At 38.7% G+C, this 23,832-nt stretch overlaps 1 protein-coding gene across 1 annotated transcript in view; it reads right to left on the bottom strand.

Annotated features, from left to right (window-relative positions):
- LOC125901649 (sodium- and chloride-dependent betaine transporter-like) overlaps positions 1–23,832 on the bottom strand; it is a 29,301-nt gene that overhangs the window by 704 nt on the left and 4,765 nt on the right. Inside the window, exons 3-15 of the mRNA XM_049597418.1 lie at positions 18,776–18,965; positions 18,550–18,684; positions 18,210–18,347; positions 17,985–18,084; positions 15,936–16,068; positions 15,641–15,775; positions 13,489–13,592; positions 13,121–13,245; positions 12,880–12,992; positions 12,661–12,798; positions 12,458–12,560; positions 12,187–12,287; positions 11,334–11,504 (exon numbers count right to left, since the gene is read on the bottom strand). Of these exons, the coding sequence (XP_049453375.1) occupies positions 11,334–11,504; positions 12,187–12,287; positions 12,458–12,560; positions 12,661–12,798; positions 12,880–12,992; positions 13,121–13,245; positions 13,489–13,592; positions 15,641–15,775; positions 15,936–16,068; positions 17,985–18,084; positions 18,210–18,347; positions 18,550–18,684; positions 18,776–18,965 (1,686 nt within the window). The remainder of the gene's footprint in view (positions 1–11,333; positions 11,505–12,186; positions 12,288–12,457; positions 12,561–12,660; positions 12,799–12,879; positions 12,993–13,120; positions 13,246–13,488; positions 13,593–15,640; positions 15,776–15,935; positions 16,069–17,984; positions 18,085–18,209; positions 18,348–18,549; positions 18,685–18,775; positions 18,966–23,832) is intronic.

The following is a 23,832-nucleotide window of genomic DNA, read 5'->3' as shown; positions in this document are numbered from 1 at the left end:
AGCAATGTTGGCTGGATAGTCCACAAACCTGGTTCAGACTGAAATATCTTAACAAGCACAGGACAGATTAACGTGAAATTTTGTCTAGGCATTCATGGTCATCAGAGGATGAATCTTTCGAACTTTAGTGATCTTTTGACTTTTCTGTTCCGTTCCGTTTTCCTACTGGCAGGTTGACATTTTTGTTTTTGACTGACATGCCTCCACAGCTATTAAGAGGAATACCATGACATTTGGTTCAGACATTCATGACCTCCTCAGGACTTATAATATCTTTGGAGATCCCTTAACCTTTCCTTTGGCGCCATAGCCAGGTCATGTTTTAATTCATCCAATACTTTGGTTTATGACCAAATACCTGCAAAACTGAGAACATCTTTATCGTCATCGGCTGTAATTCATGTTAAGATCTACTGTTTAGTCTTGTTATTAAAGCAACTGCATCTTGTTTCTCTTAAAACTGACTCACCAGTGACAGTGGAGGAATCACGTATTTCCAGCACAGTTTGAAAAAAACAGAGGGTCTCTGTCCTGTCATGTCCTCAATGATGTTAATAACACGATCAGCACCTGATCAAAATTCATGATTGTGACCAAGGTTGGAGGTTTAAGGGAAGAACATGACGTCGTAACTGATTATTGAATAAAGACAGCTGAAGCACAGATAAATACAAATAGTGAGATCATATGACGACAATTAAAAAGAGTAAAAATGTTGTTGTTTTTTCTTTCTTGCATACCAAAAATCCAGGCCAGAGCCAGACACTCAAATAAAGCCATGAAATAGTGACAAGCTCTGGTAGTGCCATAATAATCAATAAGCTGGAATATGTAAACCCCTCCCTGCAATAGAAAGAGACAAGGTTTTAATATGAGAAATAGCTTTAAAACATTTTGTGACAATCAATGTTTGAAAGTACCCTCACTGAAATATTTTATTCACCTCAGTGACCAACATCAGATTTATGAGGAAGAAGGATGAACAGATGGAAAGAACAAGCAGTTCATGTCTCCCTGGTTTACGAAACAGCTCCGGGAACAAGTCACTTATTGAGGTGATAAAACACTCGACCGTCACAAACTGGTGATAAAGTACAATAAACAAAATAACTCATTTTTGTGCCTGCAAGGCATTGGTAATCAGTACAATAAAACGTCTTACATGTGTGTCAACAGTCAGTAGAAAGAGCATCAGGAAGAAGCAGACAGTCCAGAACTGTGGCAACGGCATCATAGCTGTTGCCTGAGGGTAAGCAATGAAGGCCAAACCTGGACCTGTTAAGTAAACAAGGAGAGACTTATCATTAAGCTATACAGCTATTTATGTTAGGACATGGTATTCACCTTTGTATCATTTACAGACTTAGAAATTGTATATGATGATATCTTCAAATATACTGGACCTGACTCAACCACAGTGTCAACAGTAACACCCTGTTTCTGAGCCATGAATCCAAGCACAGAGAAGACGACAAATCCAGCAACAAAACTGGTCCCACTGTTCAGCAGACAGAGCCAAAAGCTGTCCCTAGAGGTCAGAGAAATTCATATCAGTTGAGAGGAAATTGACATAGGTATGTTGCAACTTGAAAATGGTAGGCCTAATATGAAAAAAAAAGTTAAGTGAATTTGTAGCACAATACAAATGTCCTTTATTCTGTTGTTTTGATTGCTGTTTGTGACATTGAACTCTTAATGATTATCACATCCCACACACTTTTAAAGTTAAGTATTGTTACATAAGTAATTGTGTTGCAGTTTATCCTTACTTATAACAGTTGTTGTGGTGCCGATTATAGCTGCCCAGAACAGTCAGAGTTCCTGCAGTCACGCTGTAGGAGAAGCATATTTGAGATCCCGCCTCTATCCACACCTGTAATATCACAAAAAGCTGTTTAATTCAAGTTTTTTTGTAGTTTCCATTATAGATTGTTTTGTTAGCGTCATGGCCAACTGTGCTGTCTTTTGTCAGGCCCCTCACCTGAGACCAGGCCAGAGCTGCTGGAAGCCAAGGCCTTGAGCATGTTAAACGCAGCCAAAGTTTCAAATAATTAAGTAAATGTATAAAATGTAATCCCTATTATTATTCTGAATATTCTGTTTCCAACTTTTTTCCTACATGGAGAGACAAGCTGACACCAGGTCATAACGGATTTCTGCTCCTGGCGAGCTACTGCAAGTCTTTGGGCTATATCACATACACTGCCACGTGTAGCTACATGCTATTCAGGAAAACTTGTTATTTTGGCTGCCGATGTCATTAATTTCTCCCTGATTTCAGATCATATTCCTGTTGGAACATGTCTGGTTGTGTTTAGTTTTTTTAGTGGTGATTTTTCACAATAGAAAGTTTCAGCCATTCTCCAGCTTCATGCTACATGTTTGACAACGTGTTATGTGTGCGACTTTACCAGAGGAGATTTTAAAAGTAGCTGTTAGCAGTTAGCAGCTAACTCAAAGAAGAAGAACAGCGGCCATATACGTCTGCAAATTGGGAAAATAATGAGATGCGGAAGCTACCCTTTAAACAGAGGACGAGATCAGCCGCCATATAACAGGATGGTAAATAATTGTTATTGCCGTGTTATGCCATTGTTGTTGTTTAAAAAGCACTGCCAATGTGTATATGTAACACCAAAGGCTGACGCTGTTGTGTTACATGTCACACCTCTTTTGGTTGCGCAGTGCTGGAATGCAGCTTATAATCACACACTGGAGCGACATGATGCTGCCGTCGTTTGGCTCTGTGTTAACATGCAGGAGACGCATGGAAAAAGGGACTTTGTAGCTGCCCTATGTAGCACAATCTTTGTGTAGAAAAGGGCTTAGGTTAATTGACCTTTTGCTAAGCCCCGCCCCTTTGTGATGCTCTGACAAGCTGTTGGAGTAAGCATGGAGCACACACTGTAACCAACTGCACTCCCTGAAGACATATCATATTTTTGGATTTTTGATTCCAGAGAGAAGCAGACAGAGGGGTGTACAGTCTGTGTATGAAGGATATATCCAGGATGTCAAACTGACTCAGCAGCAACAACAGGTTAAAAGACAAAGATAGTTCGAAGCTAAAGCCGAACTATAGGCTACAGATCACAGAGTAAAAGTGAACCACCATATCACTGCTGAACGCCAAACAAGACAATGAATACAAAGGGAAACTTTGGCGATATTGAACCAGCTGTGTGGCATCACAGTGTGTGTAGATGAACGGTGTTTGGCTTCGCAGGTATCTTATAGGGGAAGTCAAACAATGTTCATGTACATACAATTTGATGACACACAGCTGATTGAATAGGAGCAGAAGTTTCCCTGCTTCCCTTCACTGGTTCCTGTACAGCAGGGTCGGCCTTTTTTCAGTGTTATAATCATTAAAAAGTAAAAGCAGCTTGTGTATATTCAGTATAGGCTATATTTCCAGCAGCTAGCTAGCTAACCCTACACTTTTTAGGGTTTGATTTTGGTATTGGAGCAGGGAAGAAAAGTCTATCTTTTTCCAACCACTCCAGGTAATGAGTATCATTAAAGACGTGCCCCAGGTCTCAACATTTATCCACAAAACAAGCCTTAAAAATGAAGGAAATCTGAAATGATTGCATTAGAGTCAGACTTGGTCTGAGTTGGCCTGATGCAACGTTATTAATAGCCAGTCTGTGTGCATGGGCAGGACTTAGTGAAGGGTCAATTCGTGACTCTACCAAAGATATGGACATAAGCATGAGTGGTCATCTGTCTTTATGTGTCAGCCCTGTGATAGTCTGGCAACCTGTCCAGGGTAACCCTAGCCTGGTTCCAGACCATAGACCCCGCCCACTCAACTGACTAGGCTTTCATTACTGGTCTGGCATACTTCAGTGAATATGCGATTTATCTCGTCCAAATGAGGGACGGACCATTGAACGCCGGGGGTGGGGGCGGGTCTAGTGATTAGCCAATCAGCGCCACGCTGATGTCAAGCTGTACGCCGGTGGGTAACTGGTGAGGATAGCAACAATGGCGACCGCTACAGATCCCACAGACCACATTAATGGTGCTATCAAGGTATTTTGCCACTACTCGCGTTAATGGAGGACCAAATTAAGGAAGCTGCTAAACTGGATTTAACGGCGATGCAGCTGGGCGTGCACGACGACGGAGACATTTTAAACGGGCAATGCTTGCTTGTTTTCGGCACCCCCGAGGCATGGATACTAATGATGTCAGATTCTGGTGAGTCGCTGATCTCTACTGATTGGTTAGGGAAAAATCAAATTCCCTCCCCTTTGTAAATCGCCTTCAATGGAGGCAGTGTCAGACTGAAGGTTCTGGGAGCTTCAGTCTGACACTCAGGCTAAGGTAACCCCCCCATGCCCAGTGACAACTGGGATAGGCTCCAGTCCCCCCACAACCCTTTACTGGATAAGTGGTTACGGATAATGAATGAATGCATGCATGATGCTTTTGGAGAAGGAAATTGAATATGGGTTGTTATTGAGAAGATTACTAACCAGTTACGTGATGGAACTGTCATTATGCTCTACATGATAACATACAAGTAACCTCAAGGTTAGCCAGGCGGTTTAAGTTTGGATACAGGTAGTAGTGGATCCCTTCCCCAGCTCCAGGAAGAGTCAAGCCTCTGATGAGCAGAATCAGGAGCATCACATAGGGGAAAGTGGCTGTGAAGTATGCTACCTTAAAGAAGAAGAAAGAAAGTCTCAAAAAATGTGTGTCTAATAACCAGAATTAATGGAGTTTACCGATGCATAATGATAGTTTATGTGTACTGTAGGTATAAATATCAACTTATTAAAGTATTTCCATTGACCTTTCCAGAAGATCTGACACCTTTCCAAATACTGAAGTAGCAGAACACCCAGGCAGCTAGAAGACACAAAGCCAATTCCCATCTCACACTGCCCAGCTCCTCAATGCCTCCAGACATGCCCAGCACCCGCCGTCTGAGGAGAGGCAAAATTTAAAAGGTACACATGATATGACAAGAAATTATGATTCATGATTTCTAGATATTTGGCTTAGTGTTACAAAGTTGTGTCTCGTCATATCACTTATTTTACTAAATGACAGTTTAATCCCTGGTGGAAAATGTTTATCCTGCTATTTATGTAGATATGGCAGTGTATACAAGGGTAGCAAGTGGGGCAGCTGTTATTAAGGAGACTCCTGGCCAGTGAGTGACCCTAAGGGCCGTTTCATAGTCGACGCATGATGCGTGCTTGCGTGTTGTCCAATTTTTTGATACACGACACAGCGTTGTGTGTAATACCATGCGTTGCCAGCAGGGGTGATAATGCAAGCAACATACTTGAAATTAACCACTTTTTGTTCATCACAGAAGGACCAGGTATGAAATATGGCGGGCGAGGAGGAAAAAGTTTGCAAACTCGTGTGGGCACACCCTCATTTATATGACAGTTCTAGTGCCCTGCACTCTAATAAAATAGCAGTACTAGCTAGCTACAGCACTACTAGCTAGCCAGAATGTACCGGTGACTCTGCTACCCCCTATTGCGCGAGTGACGTATTGCATTTCAAGTGTCGCCCACATCGCTTGCGTTCAATGTGTTGACTATGAGAGGAAGTGCGTTGCTCGCGCCGCTTGCTCGCGCCGCTTGCATGCGTCGACTATGAAACGGCCCCAAGTCATGTCTTTAACATAGTGCACACATGAGCAAAAATAGGACACTCAACCTGGCACTAATGAACTCCTCCAGTTATTTACATGTATTTGTAAGGAGTATCCTCAAACAACAAGTGGATAGGCTACCTGATGTGGAATATGGTACACAAGGAGTTTGACATAGCCTAATGTATGAAAGTTTTGATGTTGTTTTTCTGTTGTTAAAACTGTCTGATCAACACCATTACAGAAGAAATGGCTATCACATTAAGAAGTTCAGTTCTCAATAATAATAATGAAAAAAGTGGGAGTGCAAACTTTTCAAGTCTTCAAGATCACAGAGAGAGATTAACTGGTGAAAAATCATCATTTTGGGTCAAGATCATCCTTTAAGGTTTTCTCACTGTTAACCCCATTTATTATCATATGTTTTTTAACAAACATTTAATGTTTTACCAATCCCATCCAATTCCAGAACTCAAAGAAAAACTCAATGGAGTTGTACAGTGTGTCGATGTCAAATTGGAGCTGACAGTAGCACCAAAAGGCTCATGACTTAGCATTTTTGAGAAAGGCTTCCATTAATCAGGCTGTTGTCGGGCACTGTTTTTACATTTTCCTATGGAAAGTGATGCATTCAATTTTGTACATGTCCCACATTATCATGAGCCTGTTATTAGTGTATAGCCCACATATTTGAGAATGCTGCAATCAAGTGACCAATGTTCTGACAGAAGTAAAGAATGAGGCAGTCCTGAAAGGTGGTAGCCTAGCTTGGGGTGGTGACCAGGTCACAAAACTCAAGACTTTACACACTCCCCAGGAGACTGGTGTTTGAAAACTTGTGAATTTTGAGTGAATGTCGTCATCGTGTTTCTTTCCTAAACCTAACCATTAACTTAACTTGACCTAAACCTAACCCACGTAACTTTATGTTAAGTGTGAAACTTCACACTAAGCACGGAATGTCATTCACGGTGCACAAATTCATAGGATGTGTGTGTCATAGGATATAATACAAAAACATTGAGGATATGTTCATTAATGACATTGCACTTCTAAGGTATTTTGCCTGGATACCATTATGTAATTATCTTTATTGTATAAAAAATGTTGATATTCAGTCACTTTGATGTCATCATTGGTCATTAAAAGACAACAAAGAAAACAAATTCAAACTCACTCCCAGAACTCAGTAGCAGCAAAGGTAGTGTTGGTCAACACAGTCTGATTTGTCAGATTTATTGAAGGTGAATCCAAAATCTGAGGATCCATACAGTTAGCTAGTTTAGTGGACAAAGAATAAATGTTAGTAATGATACAAATCAACACGTGAAGGTCCCTGGATAAATGTGAATATATGGTAGAACCAAGGACTTCTTTGTGAGCTTTAAACATTAGAGTTTACCTGTATTCCAGGTGTTCTCACAGGTGGCCCAGGGCAGCTGGGATCTGAATGAGAACACCAGGTAGAAGAGAGCCCAGACCTGGATTATAATGTAGCTGAAGTCATACATTTTCATCATAAAATTTCCATATCCAATCCCTGAAAAACAAATAAAAAACATTTTACTTTTTTTTTTTTTTTTTCCTATAACTACATTTTCAGAGTTGAGTTAACTTTGGACAAAAATATGCCATTTCTTAATTGAAAATAAATAAATAATTGTGGACAAATAGGACTTTTTCTCTTTTCAATCTCACAACTCACCTTGTGCTAGTGGACACAATTTACTCCAGCAGGTGATGAATCCTTCCTGGGTGTACTGGCCAACTGAAGTCTCCAGTAGGAACAGAGGTATCCCACACACCACAGCTAACAGACCATATGGCACCAGAAAGGCACCTTGTAGATATTACATAGGATGTATTTTAATCTCCAATCATCCATATTACCATTTTTTCAGTGCACTATAAGTTTGTTTTTTTTATAATATTCACCTCCACCATTCTTGTAGCAGAGGTAAGGAAATCTCCACACGTTGCCCAGCCCGACCACATTTCCTGCAACAACCAGAATATACTCTGTTTTACTGGCCCACTCTCCTCTGTCTTCAGCCCTATTCTGATTTCCTCTGTTTCTTCTTTCTTTCTTCATCTCAGCATCAAGGACTTCATCAGTTGTGTGTTTCCAGCTGATCTTTGCTTCTTTTATCAGGTATCTTGTCCTAATTTGACTATCTCCTCCCATGAACCCAGATATAACTTCTTAAACAACAGCTCCATTTACATTGCTGTTTTGCAAGAGCCAGAGGGGTCTATTCAAACAGTCACCAATCCTTCTATGCAAACTGATCTTTACTGCGTTATTATTAAAATTGCTATTAAGTTTTTTCTTATTGCTTAAGCGCTATTTTGAGCATTGGCATTTAAATATGTAGTATACTGTATTTATGTGATCGCTGAAATAAAGCAGTTAATTTGACAGATGTTAATCTAAGAAAGTTAATCTTTTGCTAAGTCTTTGTGGAATCGAGGTATCCCACACACCACAGCTAACAGACCATATGGCACCAGAAAGGCACCTATAGGAGTATGAAATGTATGTGCACCCATGGCAAAGACAAATTGACAAACATCCAGTCTAAGGAATCTGCCATGTTGTGTCGACAGAACAAGTGCTGCTTTTTTGAGTTGTTCACACCCTGTTCTCAAATTACTTTATTTCAATGAGCATTCATGTCTCTGTGTGTATTCATCATAGGTTACTTCAACTCACCTTGAGCAAGTAGACACAATTTCCCCCAGCAGGTGATGAATCCTTCCTGGGTGTACTGACTGATTGCATTGTCTTTAGTAGGAACAGAGGCATCCCACACACCACAGCTATGCATATGGCACCAGAAAGGCACCTATGGTAGACACATAGACATGTATGCTCATGGAAATGATGAATTAAATAATACAAAAATAAAAATAAATAGATAAACAAATCCATTGGCAGTTTGTACAATTCACTTCCACCATTCTTGTAGCAGAGGTAAGGGAATCTCCACACATTGCCCAGGCCGACCACATTTCCTGCAACAACCAGAATATACTCTGTTTTACTGGCCCACTGTCCTCTGTCTTCAGCCCACTTCTGATTTCCTCTTTTTCTTCTTTCTGGATTCATTTTAGGACCTTAGAGTACAGAATCCACTGTGTTGTTGAAAATGCAGCCCTACTGGACCTTATTTTTTATAGCTTTACAGCTGCAGCAGATTAAAGTGATAAGAAGTTCAGTCAAGGTCTCTAAAGAGTTTCCGGGTTTCCTGTCAGCATGTCCAGAGTGAATGTAGTGAAATTCAAAGACAAACCCAATCAGGTAAGAATTCGTCTGTGCTGGCGTAAAGTCACGTGGCCACGCTGGGGTTGACCACTGACTATAGAGTGGCACTACTTCCAACGTGTTGATTTGTGAAAAGTGCTTTTTAGCCAATTTCAAGTTGAAACTCAGAACTAAAATGGGTCCTGACCAGCATAAATTACCATGGTGATTTAGCCAGGTTAAAAGAGGGCCAATTTCATGAAATGGAAAACTGGCTTTAGACTCAACATACCTTGCTAACCCACCGATCTTGCTTTTTTTGGAAATGTTTCTCGTTATATAAACCTTGAATTCACAAGAGCAAGCCTGTCTTTGAGAGTTTAGAGTATTTATTGCAATGTTTAGTCAAACATTTGCAAATGGACCTCTGAGCTGGTCAACCAGGAGACAGTCAGTTCTGACCTATAGCAGATGTCTTTTCATAAACACACAGTATTTTGTCTTTACACCCAGACATTTGTCTGGGCTGTCTGTGTTTACTTACTATGTTTACTGGGAACTGAGAGTAGGAAGCTGAATCGCACAACTTGCACTTGTAACATATTTTTGTAACCTGCACTTACCTTTTCACACACATGCAGTTCCTTTGGTTGCCTGAGTTGGTAAGTATAAAAAGGTAAGGATTTGCTAATACACCTACCCAAGAGTGTCATGATTCATGAGATGGCTGACAGATTTTAATATACAGTGTGTTCTTTCTGAAAATAACATTTGTAGCCATATCAGTGTTCAACTTTACCATCTGTGCTCCTAGAAGTGCCCTTTCCAGCCTAGCCTGAAGCACTTATATGGACTGCAGCACTTGCTTATTAAACTTTGATATTTTTATCTTGTGTGTTTTGTCACCTATTTGTATTAATTTATGCTTATTATGAATTGTGATGTAGCATTAAAGGCCTACTACCTGTCACTATTTAAATTTTTCGTGGGATAATTGAGCCCGCCTTGACATTGGTCCATCTCTGTGAGGTGATAGATCTTAAAATATTTAACTGCTATTATGTTTGTGATAAAGTCATTTACTAAAGATATACTAATGTATAGACTCATACAGAAGTAATCCACTTATGACCCACTGGAAGTGTGTGGTGGTGTATTTTTCTGCAGTGACTCTGCCCTTCACCTGGATTTTCAGATTTTCTTCATATTTTCTGTGTTTGGGGGATTTATGAGCATGTACTGTACTGCGTTCAGGTGAGTTTGGAGTTTTTAATAAAGATTGTGACCAGGGGCCAGACTATAAGCAGCAGACATCAAAGAGACACAGTGCTAACAAAGCACAAATATAGCAAGGCAAAACACCAAATGGGAGTGAATCTTGAGTTGGTTTTTACTTTCACTTTCCATAATGAGCATGTTTACAAAGAGTAACTGACAATCCTGCACAGTATACCTTTAATTGTCCAAGTCAGTTGATTTCCTCTCATGGTTCATATCCAGACCTATTTTAATATCAATATGTACAATAATAAAATAACAGGAAGACATTAATGGCATTTTTGTTTTTGTCAAAATTCTTATACTTATTGTAAAAACTAATACACAAATGTGAATATTATAAGTTGTCCCTGGGAGTTAACAACCAAGGATCAGAAGAGGGAAAGTTTTTTTTTCTGTCCTATGTCATATGTGCATAGCAAATATATTGATCTACAAAGCAATTCACCAAAGTCTCCCTTTACATTTAACACAAGACATGTAGCATTGGCAAAAACCAGGTTAGAGTGTTTATTTAGTAGTAGTATATTAGTTAGTTAGTTGTAGTTTATTTTTAATTATTCAACCTGATGACAAAAACATCCCAGTAGCTTATATTTATTGCATTCTTCACCTTAATATAAGTTCTGTGCAGCTAAAAACAGAACTATTAATACTCAGCTATGATATACTTTTTATATATAGATACATATAGATATTACAAGAGTGAGAGTGAAGATTCAGGGATGCTATTGATAAGAGGTTGAAATGATACTATTTCTGAAAAAAAAACAAAAAAACAATGAAATGCAACAAAACACTGTTTAACTCATTTTATAAATGTCCAAATAATGGGTTAAACTATCAAGTTGATTTGACGTTCCAGGTCACACTAAGTTGTTGCAGTCGTCCTCAGTTCAACAATTGTTCCCTCCTCTTCCATTTTTCTCCTCTGCCAGGCTGGATCTTCAGCAGGGCAACACAGGACAGACAAACGCTGGAACAAAGGAACAGACAAAATGAGTTGACAACACTACTTTGATAATTAGCTATGACACTCATGTACTTTTTGGCTCCCAGAGCTATAAGTATAGGACACACCAAAGGATTTGGATGAGCAGATGAGTCATCAGCTAAAAGAAAAAACAAAGAGCATCATGTTTTTGAGGCATCCAGAGTTGCAGAAATGTCTTCTTTGCACACACTGACCTGTCTGAAGGTTCCTGCTGTTAAACACATCTGCCCAGCTGCCCACAGTGGCACCATGAGAACAGAGGAGAGTGTCATGGTCCATCCCAAGGCGTATGCCCAGTCAGGGTAAATGTACCAGTCATTGATTTTGAGGTGTTTGAAATCAACCAGGTACAGGATAAAGGAAACCTGTAAACGTGTGCAGAGTTGAGTTCTTTTCTTGAGAGTGGGGATGGAGTGAAGAGTTTAACTTTAAAAAAAATATTAGTAGGCCTACAGAGCCCCTTTCAAATAGCTTCACATATTCTGCACAATAATGTTATGTATCATTGCTGAAAAAAGGTTTTACGTTCTACAGAATGACAGCGTCAGCGTCAGCTCTAATTTTTAAGACATGCTAGCAATGTTGGCTGGATAGTCCACAAACCTGGTTCAGACTGAAATATCTTAACAAGCACAGGACGGATTAACGTGAAATTTTGTCTAGGCATTCATGGTCATCAGAGGATGAATCTTTCGAACTTTAGTGATCTTTTGACTTTTCTGTTCCGTTCCGTTTTCCTACTGGCAGGTTGACATTTTTGTTTTTGACTGACATGCCTCCACAGCTATTAAGAGGAATACCATGACATTTGATTCAGACATTCATGACCTCCTCAGGATGACTTATAATATCTTTGGAGATCCCTTAACCTTTCCTTTGGCGCCATAGCCAGGTCATGTTTTAATTCATCCAATATTTTGGTTTATGACCAAATACCTGCAAAACTGAGAACATCTTTATCGTCATCGGCTGTAATTCATGTTAAGATCTACTGTTTAGTCTTGTTATTAAAGCAACTGCATCTTGTTTCTCTTAAAACTGACTCACCAGTGACAGTGGAGGAATCACGTATTTCCAGCACAGTTTGAAGAAAACAGAGGGTCTCTGTCCTGTCATGTCCTCAATGATGTTAATAACACGATCAGCACCTGATCAAAATTCATGATTGTGACCAAGGTTGGAGGTTTAAGGGAAGAACATGACGTCGTAACTGATTATTGAATAAAGACAGCTGAAGCACAGATAAATACAAATAGTGAGATCATATGACGACAATTAAAAAGAGCATAAAAGTTGTTGTTTTTTCTTTCTTGCATACCAAAAATCCAGGCCAGAGCCAGACACTCAAATAAAGCCATGAAATAGTGACAAGCTCTGGTAGTGCCATAATAATCAATAAGCTGGAATATGTAAACCCCTCCCTGCAATAGAAAGAGACAAGGTTTTAATATGAGAAATAGCTTTAAAACATTTTGTGACAATCAATGTTTGAAAGTACCCTCACTGAAATATTTTATTCACCTCAGTGACCAACATCAGATTTATGAGGAAGAAGGATGAACAGATGGAAAGAACAAGCAGTTCATGTCTCCCTGATTTACGAAACAGCTCCGGGAACAAGTCACTTATTGAGGTGATAAAACACTCGACCGTCACAAACTGGTGATAAAGTACAATAAACAAAATAACTCATTTTTGTGCCTGCAAGGCATTGGTAATCAGTACAATAAAACGTCTTACATGTGTGTCAACAGTCAGTAGAAAGAGCATCAGGAAGAAGCAGACAGTCCAGAACTGTGGCAACGGCATCATAGCTGTTGCCTGAGGGTAAGCAATGAAGGCCAAACCTGGACCTGTTAAGTAAACAAGGAGAGACTTATCATTAAGCTATACAGTTATTGATGTTAGGACATGGTATTCACCTTTGTATCATTTACAGACTTAGACATTGTATATGATGATATCTTCAAATATACTGGACCTGACTCAACCACAGTGTCAACAGTAACACCCTGTTTCTGAGCCATGAATCCAAGCACAGAGAAGACGACAAATCCAGCAACAAAACTGGTCCCACTGTTCAGCAGACAGAGCCAAAAGCTGTCCCTAGAGGTCAGAGAAATTCATATCAGTTGAGAGGAAATTGACATAGGTATGTTGCGACTTGAAAATGGTAGGCCTAATATGAAAAAAAAAGTTAAGTGAATTTGTAGCACAATACAAATGTCCTTTATTCTGTTGTTTTGGTTGCTGTTTGTGACATTGAACTCTTAACGATTATCACATCCCACACACTTTTAAAGTTAAGTATTGTTACATAAGTAATTGTGTTTTGCAGTTTATCCTTACTTATAACAGTTGTTGTGGTGCCGATTATAGCTGCCCAGAACAGTCAGAGTTCCTGCAGTCACGCTGTAGGAGAAGCATATTTGAGATCCCGCCTCTATCCACACCTGTAATATCACAAGAAGTTGTTTAATTCAAGTTTTTTTGTAGTTTCCATTATAGATTGTTTTGTTAGCGTCATGGCCAACTGTGCTGTCTTTTGTCAGGCCCCTCACCTGAGACCAGGCCGGAGCTGCTGGAAGCCAAGGCCTTGAGCATGTTAAACGCAGCCAAGCTGACACCAGGTCATAACGGATTTCTGCTCCAGGCGAGCTACTGCAAGTCTTTGGGCTACATCACATACACTGCCACGTGTAGCTACATGCTATTCAGGAAAACTTGTTATCTTGGTTGCCGATGTCATTAATTTCTCCCTGATTTCAGATCATATTCCTGTTGGAACATGTCTGGTTGTGTTTAGAAGCTTTTAGTGGTGATTTTTCACAATAGAAAGTTTCAGTCATTCTCCAGCTTCGTGCTACGTGTTTGACAACGTGTTATGTGTGCGACTTTACCAGAGGAGATTTTAAAAGTAGCTGTTAGCAGTTAGCAGCTAACTCAAAGAAGAAGAACTGCGGCCATATACGAATGCAAATTGGGAAAATAATGAGATGCGGAAGCTACCCTTTAAACAGAGGACGAAATCAGCCGCCATATAACAGGATAGTAAATAATTGTTATTGCCGTGTTATGCCATTGTTGTTTTAAAAGCACTGCCAATGTGTATATGTAACACCAGAGGCTGATGCTGTTGTGTTACATGTCACACCTCTTTTGGTTGCGTAATGCTGGAATGCAGCTTATAATCACACACTGGATCGACATGATGCTGCCGTCGTTTGGCTCTGTGTTAACATGCAGGAGACGCATGGAAAAAGGGACTTTGTAGCTGCCCTATGTAGCACAATCTTTGTGTAGAAAAGGGCTTAGGTTAATTGACCTTTTGCTAAGCCCCGCCCCTTTGTGATGCTCTGACAAGCTGTTGGAGTAAGCATGGAGCACATACTGTAACCAACTGCACTCCTTGAAGACATATCATATTTTTGGATTTTTGATTCCAAAGAGAAGCAGACAGAGGGGTGTACAGTCTGTGTTTGAATGATATATCCAGGATGTCAAACTGACTCAGCAGCAACAACAGGTTAAAAGACAAAGATAGTTCGAAGCTAAAGCCGAAATATAGGCTACAGATCACAGTGTAAAAGTGAACCACCACATCACTGCTGATCACTGCAAAACAAGACAATGAATACAAAGGGAAACTTTGGCGATATTGAACCAGCTGTGTGGCATCACAATGTGTGTAGATGAACGGTGTTTGGCTTTGCAGGTATCTTATAGGGGAAGTCAAACAACGTTCATGTACATACAATTTGATGACACACAGCTGATTGAATAGGAGCAGAAGTTTCCCTGCTTCCCTTCACTGGTTCCTGTACAGCAGGGTCGGCCTTTTTTCAGTGTTATAATCATTAAAAAGCAAAAGCAGCATGTGTGTACATTCAGTAGGCTATATCTCCAGTAGCTAGCTAGCTAACCCTACACTTTTCAGGGTTTGGTTTTGGTATCGGAGCAGGGAAGAAAAGTGTATCTTTTTCCAACCTCTCCAGGTAACGAGTATCATTACTACAAGACGTGCCCCAGGCCTCAACATTTAGCTCGAAATCCACAAAACAAGCCTTAAAAATGAAGGAAATCTGAAATGATTGCATTAGAGTCAGACTTGGTCTGAGTTGGCCTGATGCAACGTTATTAATAGCCAGTCTGTGTCCGTGGGTGGGACTTAGTGAATGGTCAGTTGGTGACTCTACCAAAGATGTGGACATAAGCATGAGTGGTCATCTGTCTTTATGTGTCAGCCCTGTGATAGTCTGGCAACCTGTCCAGGGTAACCCCCCCCCAGTGACAGCTGGGATAGGCTCCAGTCCCCCCTCCCCACAACCCTTTACTGGATAAGTGGTTACAGATAATGAATGAATGCATGAATGATGCTTTTGGAGAAGGAAATTGAATATGGGTTGTTATTGAGAAGATTACTAGCCAGTTACGTGGTGATCTTTCTCCAGCCTCACCTACAACAACTGTCATTATGCTCTACATGATAACATACAATAACCTCAAGGTTAGCCAGGCGGTTTAAGTTTGGATACAGGTAGTAGTGGATCCCTTCCCCAGCTCCAGGGAGAGTCAAGCCTCTGATGAGCAGAATCAGGAGCATCACATAGGGGAAAGTGGCTGTGAAGTATGCTACCTTAAAGAAGAAGAAAGATAGTCTAAAAAAAATGTGTGTGTTATAACCAGAATTAATGGAGTTTACTGATGCAAATAAGATAGAACATGTAAGTAAAATTCATGATGATAGTTTCTGTGTACTGTAGGTCTAAATGTTAAATTAAAGTATTTCCATTGACCTTTCCAGAAGATCTGACACCTTTCCAAATACTGAAGTAGCAGAACACCCAGGCAGCTAGAAGACACAAAGCCAGTTCCCATCTCACACTGCCCAGCTCCTCAATGCCTCCAGACATGCCCAGCACCCGCCGTCTGAGGAGAGGCGAAATTTAATTTAGGTACACATGATATGACAAGAAATTATGATTCATGATTTCTAGATATTTGGCTTAGTGTTACAAAGTTGTGTCTCGTCATATCACTTATTTTACTAAATGACAGTTTAATCCCTGGTGGAAAATGTTTATCCTGCTATTTATGTAGATATGGCAGTGCATACAAGGGTAGCAAGTGGGGCAGCTGTTATTATGGAGACTCCTGGCCAGTGAATGACCCTAAGGGCCGTTTCATAGTCGACGCAAAGGTATGCATTGGGACGCATTGGCCGCCATAATGCGTGCTTGCGTTGTGTTGTCCATTTTTTTATACACAACACAGTGACACGTGTAATACCATGTGTTGCCAGCAGGGGTGATAATGCAAGCGACATACTCGAAATTAACCACTTTTTGTTTATCACAGAAGAAGTAGGTATGAAATATGGCGGGCAAGGAGGAAAAACTTTGCGAACTCGTACAGGCACACCCTCATTTATATGACAGTTCTAGTGCCTTGCACTCTAATCAAATAGCAGTACTAGCTAGCTACAGCAGTACTAGCTAGCCGGAATGTACCGGTGACTCTGCTACCCCCTATTGCTCAAGTGATGTATTGCATTTCAAGTGTCGCCCGTGTCGCTTGTGTTCAATGTGTTGACTATGAAAGGAAGTGCATTGCTCGCGTCGCTTGCTTGCGTTGCGTGTATCGACTATGAAACGGCCCCAAGTCATGTCTTTAACATAGTGCACAAATGAGCAAAAACAGGGCACTTGACCTGGCACGAATGAACTCCTCCAGTTATTTACATGTATTTGTAAGGAGTATCCTCAAACAACAGGTGGATAGGCTACCTGATGTGGAATAGCCTATGGTTCACAATGAGTTTGACATAATGTATGAAAGTTTTGATGTTGTTTTTCTGTTGTTAAATTTGTCTGATCAACATCATTACAGAAGAAATGGCTATCACATTAAGAAGTTCAGTTCTCAATAATAATAATGTGGAAAAAACTGGGAGTGCAAACTTTTCAAGTCTTCAAGATCACAGAGAGAGATTAACTGGTGAAAAATAATCATTTTGGGTCAAGATCATCCTTTAAGGTTATCTCACTGTTAACTTGCAAACCCCATTTATGATCATATGATTGTTTAACAAATATCTAATGTTTAACCAATCGCATCCAATTCCAGAACTCAAAGAAAAACTCAATGGGCTTACACAGTGACGATGTCAAATTGAAGCTGACAGTAGCACCAAAATGCTCATGACTTTTTTGAGAAAGGCTTCCATTAATCAGGCTGTTGTCGGGCACTGTTTTTACATTTTCCTACGGAAAGTGATGCATTAAATTTTGTACATGTCCCACATTATCATGAGCCTGTTATTAGTGTATAACCCACATATTTGAGAATGCTGCAATCAAGTGACCAATGTGCTGATGGTAGCAAAGAATGAAGCAGTCCTGAAAGGTGGTAGCCTAGCTTGGGGTGGTGACCAGGTCACAAAACTCAAGACTTTACACACTCTCCCCAGGAGACTGGTGTTTGAAAACTTGTGAATTTTGAGTAAATGTCGTCACAATGTTATTTCCTAAACCTAACCACATTAACTTAACTTGACCTAAACCTAACCCCTGTAACTTTATGTTAAGCATGTAACTTTACACTAAGCATGTAATGTCATTCATGGAGCACAAATTAATAGGATGTTGTACAAACTGTTGTGTGCACATTGTCATAGGATATAATACAAAAACGTTATATGAGGATATATTCATTAATGACATTGCACTTCTAAGGTATTTTGCCTGGATACCATTATGTAATTATCTTTATTGTATAAAAAATGTTGATATTCAGTCACTTTGATGTCATCATTGGTCATTAAAAGACAACAAATTCAAACTCACTCCCAGAACTCAGTAGCAGCAAAGGTGGTGTTGGTCAACACGGTCTGATTTGTCAGATTTATTGAAGGTGAATCCAAAATCTGAGGATCCATACAGTTAGCTAGTTGGGCAAACAAAAAATACATGTTAGTAATGATACAAATCAACACGTGAAGGTCCCTGGATAAATGTGAATATATGGTAGAACCAAGGACTTCTTTGTGAGCTTTAAACATTAGAGTTTACCTGTATTCCAGGTGTTCTCACAGGTGGCCCAGGGCAGCTGGGATCTGAATGAGAACACCAGGTAGAAGAGAGCCCAGACCTGGATTATAATGTAGCTGAAGTCATACATTTTCATCATAAAATTTCCATATCCAATCCCTGAAAAACAAACAACATTTTACTTTTTTTTTTTTTTTTTTTACAATTATGCATTTTTAAATCTCTGCAGATGGGTTGAATGTTTCTATACAGTACATTTTCAGAGTTGAGTTAACTTTGGGCAAAAAATGTGTAATTTCTTAATTAAAGTAAAGTATCATGTTCAAATATAACTTTTTCTCTTTAAAATCTCACAACTCACCTCGTGCTAGTGGACACAATTTACTCCAGCAGGTGATGAATCCTTCCTGGGTGTACTGACCGATTGCAGTCTCTAGTAGGAACAGAGGTATCCCACACACCACAGCTAACAGACCATATGGCACCAGAAATGCACCTTGTAGATATTACATAGGATATATTTTAATCTCCAAACATCCATATTACCATTTTTTCAGTGCACTATAAGTTTTTTTTATAATATTCACCTCCACCATTCTTGTAGCAGAGGTAAGGAAATCTCCACATGTTGCCCAGCCCGACCACATTTCCTGCAACAACCAGAATATACTCTGTTTTACTGGCCCACTGTCCTCTGTCTTCAGCCTTCATCTGATTTCCTCTGTTTCTTCTTTCTTTCTTCATCTCAGCATCAAGGACTTCATCAGTTGTGTGTTTCTGTAGTAGTAGTTTTAGTAGTAGTTTTATTCAGTCATGACAACACCAAACATTGTACACAGTATTGACATTTCACACAAAATCACAAAAACAAGAATCATGTGTTGAATATTGACTGAAAAGGCATAGGTAGAAGCAGACTGCTTATAAGAGCCTATCCTATATTATCAACTTTTTAGCCTACCAACCTCCAAAAAACAAAGAAACCACAACAACAGATAATTAATCGCACTTATAAGCTTCAAAAATAGCTTTACAAACCATTTTCTTAAAAACCAAAAGAGAATGACATGTTTTTAAATTTATGTTGGCATCATTCCAGAATTTAACGCCAATAATGGAGACACATCTCCTTTTCATACCTTTTTTAGCTTTTTGTAGAGTAAACTTGCAAGCACCTCTAAGATTATAAGGACTGTCCTGAATTGAAAAGAACCTCTGTATTGAGTCAGGGAGCATTTTTGATTTTGCTCTAAACATAATTTGCATTATTTTATAATAAAACAGATCATTAAATTTCATAACATGGGAATTTAGAAAAAGTATTTCTGTGTGAGCATAATAATCAGCCTTATTGATAATACGTATAACTCGTTTTTGCAGTTTTATTATTGAATTTATGGTGGTTTTAAAGGTGGATCCCCACAATTCCACACAGTAAGATATATAGGAACAATCAATGAGTAGTAGATCAAATGCAAAGCCGTGGAATTCAATACATTTCTGGATTTATACAGGATTGCAAGTGATTTTGAGATTTTCCCTTTAATATATTCAATGTGTTGTTTCCATGTTAGCTTTTGATCAATGACAACCCCAAGGAATTTAGTCTCAGAAACTCTTTCGATGTCAACATTACAGATTTTTAATTTAACATTACAATCACTTTCATTTGGATTTAAAGATAATTTATTGACATCAAACCAAGTCTTGAGATTTTCCAGCTCCATTTCTACACAACACAAAAGTTCCTTTAAATTCTTACCAGAGCAAAACAAATTGGTATCATCTGCAAATATTACATATCTAAAAAAATCTGTTACATTGCAGATGTCATTGATATAAAGAATGAACAGTATTGGACCAATCACTGATCCTTGTGGTACGCCACATGTAATCTTTCTCAGTGCTGACATAGTATCATTAATTTGTACACACTGGTGTCTATTACCTAAATAACTTTCCAGCCAAGAATGAACAACCCCTCATATTCCATACATCTCTAATTTCTTCAATAACTGTCTGTGATCTATGGTGTCAAACGCCTTCTGCAGATCAATATACAGACCAATAGAACACTCACCATTTTCATTTGCATTTGCTATTTCTTCTACCATTTGCATTACTGCAAAAGCAGTGGTTCTGCTTTCTCTGAATCCATATTGATTTTCACTTAATAATTTATTTTTATGAATGAACAAATTTAATTGTTTCACAAACAGTTTCTCTAAAATTTTAGAAAATTGCGGCAAAAGTGATATTGGTCTGTAATTTTCCATATAGTGTTTATCTCCATTTTTATGAATTGGGATCACCTTTGCTATCTTCATGTTGTTAGGAAAGATTCCTTTTTGGAAAGACAGATTACAAACATAGGTCAAGGGTCTGACAATATAATCAATAACATCTTTAATAATTACAGTATCAATGGAATGGATGTCAAGTGATCTCTTATTTTTTAATTTTCTTACAATTTCAATAATATCAGTTTCATGTACCCCACTTAAAAACAGAACTAGCATTAGTATTAATCAAATTATTAAACATATATTTGTTGTCATCAGATACAGTAATCTCTTTTGCCAAAGACGCTCCAACATTTACAAAGTAGTCATTGAACTCATCAACAATATTTCTTAAATCATCCACTTTATTATTAACTTTATTTATAAAGAAATCTGGAAGTTCTGAATTTTTACTTTTATTATGTATAATATAATTGATTACCTTCCAAGTTTTTTGTATGTTATTTTTACTGTCCTCCAATATTTTACTATAGTATTCCTTTTTTTGAGTCCTCATAATAGTAGTTAGTTTGTTCTTATAGCGCTTATATTTTTCCTCACTATCACTAGTTCTCTGCTGTAAAAACTTTTTGTACAGTTGGTTTTTCTTATTACATGCCTTTTGCAGACCTTTTGTAATCCATGGTTTACCTTCATATTGATCTTTCACCCTACACATTTTTATAGGACAATGCTTATTATATAATTTTAAAAATGCAGACAAAAATGCATCATATGCTAAATCTGGATCATCAACATAAACCTCGTCCCAGTTACAATTTCTAAGATCCATCTTTAAGGCTTCAATTCTTTCTAATGTTTTCAATCTCCTTAATTTGTAGGGATGTTTATTTCTATCAATCGTACATTTAGCAATTAAATTATGCACAACTACAAAAACAGGAAGGTGATCACTGACATCACTTATGAGCAAACCGCTTGTTACTTGGTGATGAGTATTCGTAAAAATATTGTCTATAAGTGTTGCACTGTCTTTGGTTATTCGACTCGGGTTGTCAATCAGGGCCAGATACCTAGACTGAACATTGTGTTACAAAATTCTGTTGTCATTTATATGTTCATTCCATTTCATTAAATCAATATTGAAATCACCACAAATAAAAACTTATCACATACCTTACCTAAAATGTCAACCATGGAATTAACAAAGGAATCAATGCAAGAGCCAGGCGTCCTATATATGCAACTCACAATAATACTTTTCAGATTAGTGGAATGAATTTCAATTGTCAGACTCTCCATGATATCATCCACAACTGTACTGTCAACCACTCTACACTGAAAATCTTTCTGTACAAAGAAAGCCACTCCACCACCCCTTTTATTCTTGCGGTTTACATTAAAATGATTGTATCCCTCTAATATGAAATTGGAGCCCTTTTCATTTGTCAGCCAGGTTTCACTGATGGCAATGACTTGAAAGCTGTGTTTTAAAGATTGCACAGTTTCTTTGATTTGATCAAAATTTGCATAGAGGCTTCGACTATTAAAGTGTATAATTGAAAATCCATTCAGACTGAGTTCATTAAACTGAATTTCCGTGTAATATTTGGACCCAGAGTTCCAATCTTTATAAAAATTTGCATCTGGATCAATGTCATTCTCAAAACTAAATGATTTATATTCAGCTGACTTCAAAAAACTTAAGTATGACTCTTCATATATTCTATTGAAACAGGGCTCAGCTAAATAGTTTTCATTCTCATAGAAATCCTCATACTCCTGTTCTAAGGAAAAGATATATTTTTATCTGTCATATCCTAACTAAAAAAAGTAAATATCAACAAAACAGCAAAACAGAAGTCACAAGATTGTACAATATGCTTGTATAAAACAGCTGTTCTCTTACCATCATAGAGCAGAGGATATAACTCAAAGTGAAAAGCAACAAATTCTATCTTCATACTTCAAACTTGGCACTAACTCTTTATCTTGCTTCTTTATTCCAATAAACCAAACAAACATTTTCCAATCCTCATTGAGTGTGCCATTTGCTAACCAAGCTGCATCCATTGTCACTTGTATTGTTCCAAGTCTCTCAGATTCCTCACTGCAATCACCTTTGCCTGCTCTGGTGGTCCATTTAACTTGATAAATGTTTTCCCATTTCTTGTCCATGTTGCTTGAATTTTATTTTGTTTTCTGAGTATGCGGCTATGTCTAGCTATTTCAGCATTCTTCTTCGTCAAATGTTCATTTATGTACACCCCTGTGCCCTTTAGTTTTTTTGCCTGTCGTAGTAAATTAATCTTATACTTTCTGTTGGTAAGCTGAACAACAATGGTTGGTTTGGCATTTTTATCCTTACGTGGAAGGCTGTGGCAGGCTGAGATGTTCTCACCGTCCAGATCAATGTTCTTACTGCTCAAAAATGTAACAACTTGTGTCTCTAGTGTGAGCAGTTCTTCAGGTGGTGCATCCTCACCTTGCTGGTCACTGGCTGCAGCCCTGGCATAGCTGCGATGTCTGGTATCCAGCCCAGTGATGATCAGGTCATTTCCCCTGGAGTACTGCTCCAGGTCATCAATCCTTCAATCCTCCTTCAAGCAGATGGATCTTCTGGTCTTTAAGTTTGATTGTGGCCTTCAGCTCACAGACTTCTTCCACTAGGCCCATCAGACTGGCTTGCTGCTTAACCACTTTGCTGATCTCCTCAGACATGAAATTAAGTGTTTTTTTAATCTCTTCCAGCTCTTCTGCCAACTTTTTAGTTGTTGTCGCCATGTTTTCAACCTTTTTTTTTACAAAAAGATATGCTCCAGGAAGCTTGAAGCTCTGTTGCTGGTCACCATGTGTTCTCAGGCCCCTTTCAAAATCCACGGTCAAAAACACCAAACTAATCAAATGTCCTCAAAAAATGAACCAACAAAACACTTTACCACCGACAATGCTTTCATAGCACATGGATGGCACCAGTATTTTGGTGATTTTAAACAGATTTGGAAGGAGACTCTACCGCAGGGAGATTGGTGGCAGCCATCTTGATGGCAGCCATCTTGATTTCCAACTGATCTTTGCTTCTTTTATCAGGTATCTTGTCCTAATTTGACTATCTCCTTCCATGAACCCAGATATAACTTCTTAAACAACAGTGCCATTTTCGTTGCTGTTTTGCAAGAGCCAGAGGGGTCTATTCAAACAGTCACCAATCCTTCTATGCAAATTGATCTTCACTGCTTTTAGTATGTGTCATTTGTTAATTTGACTAAATGCTGGTCTCAAGCCAGTAATAATTTAAAAAACATAAAAAACAGTCATGCTGGTGTTCATGTGCAATGTCCCTAAATGAATTCTTTAAGAGCATTTTGTTTGTCTTGAGAAACATCTTTGTGGTGAAACAT

Source organism: Epinephelus fuscoguttatus, linkage group LG15 (genome assembly GCF_011397635.1).
Source record: "Epinephelus fuscoguttatus linkage group LG15, E.fuscoguttatus.final_Chr_v1".
Classification (NCBI taxonomy): Eukaryota; Metazoa; Chordata; class Actinopteri; order Perciformes; family Serranidae; genus Epinephelus; species Epinephelus fuscoguttatus.
This window is presented reverse-complemented; position numbering and strand designations above follow the sequence as displayed.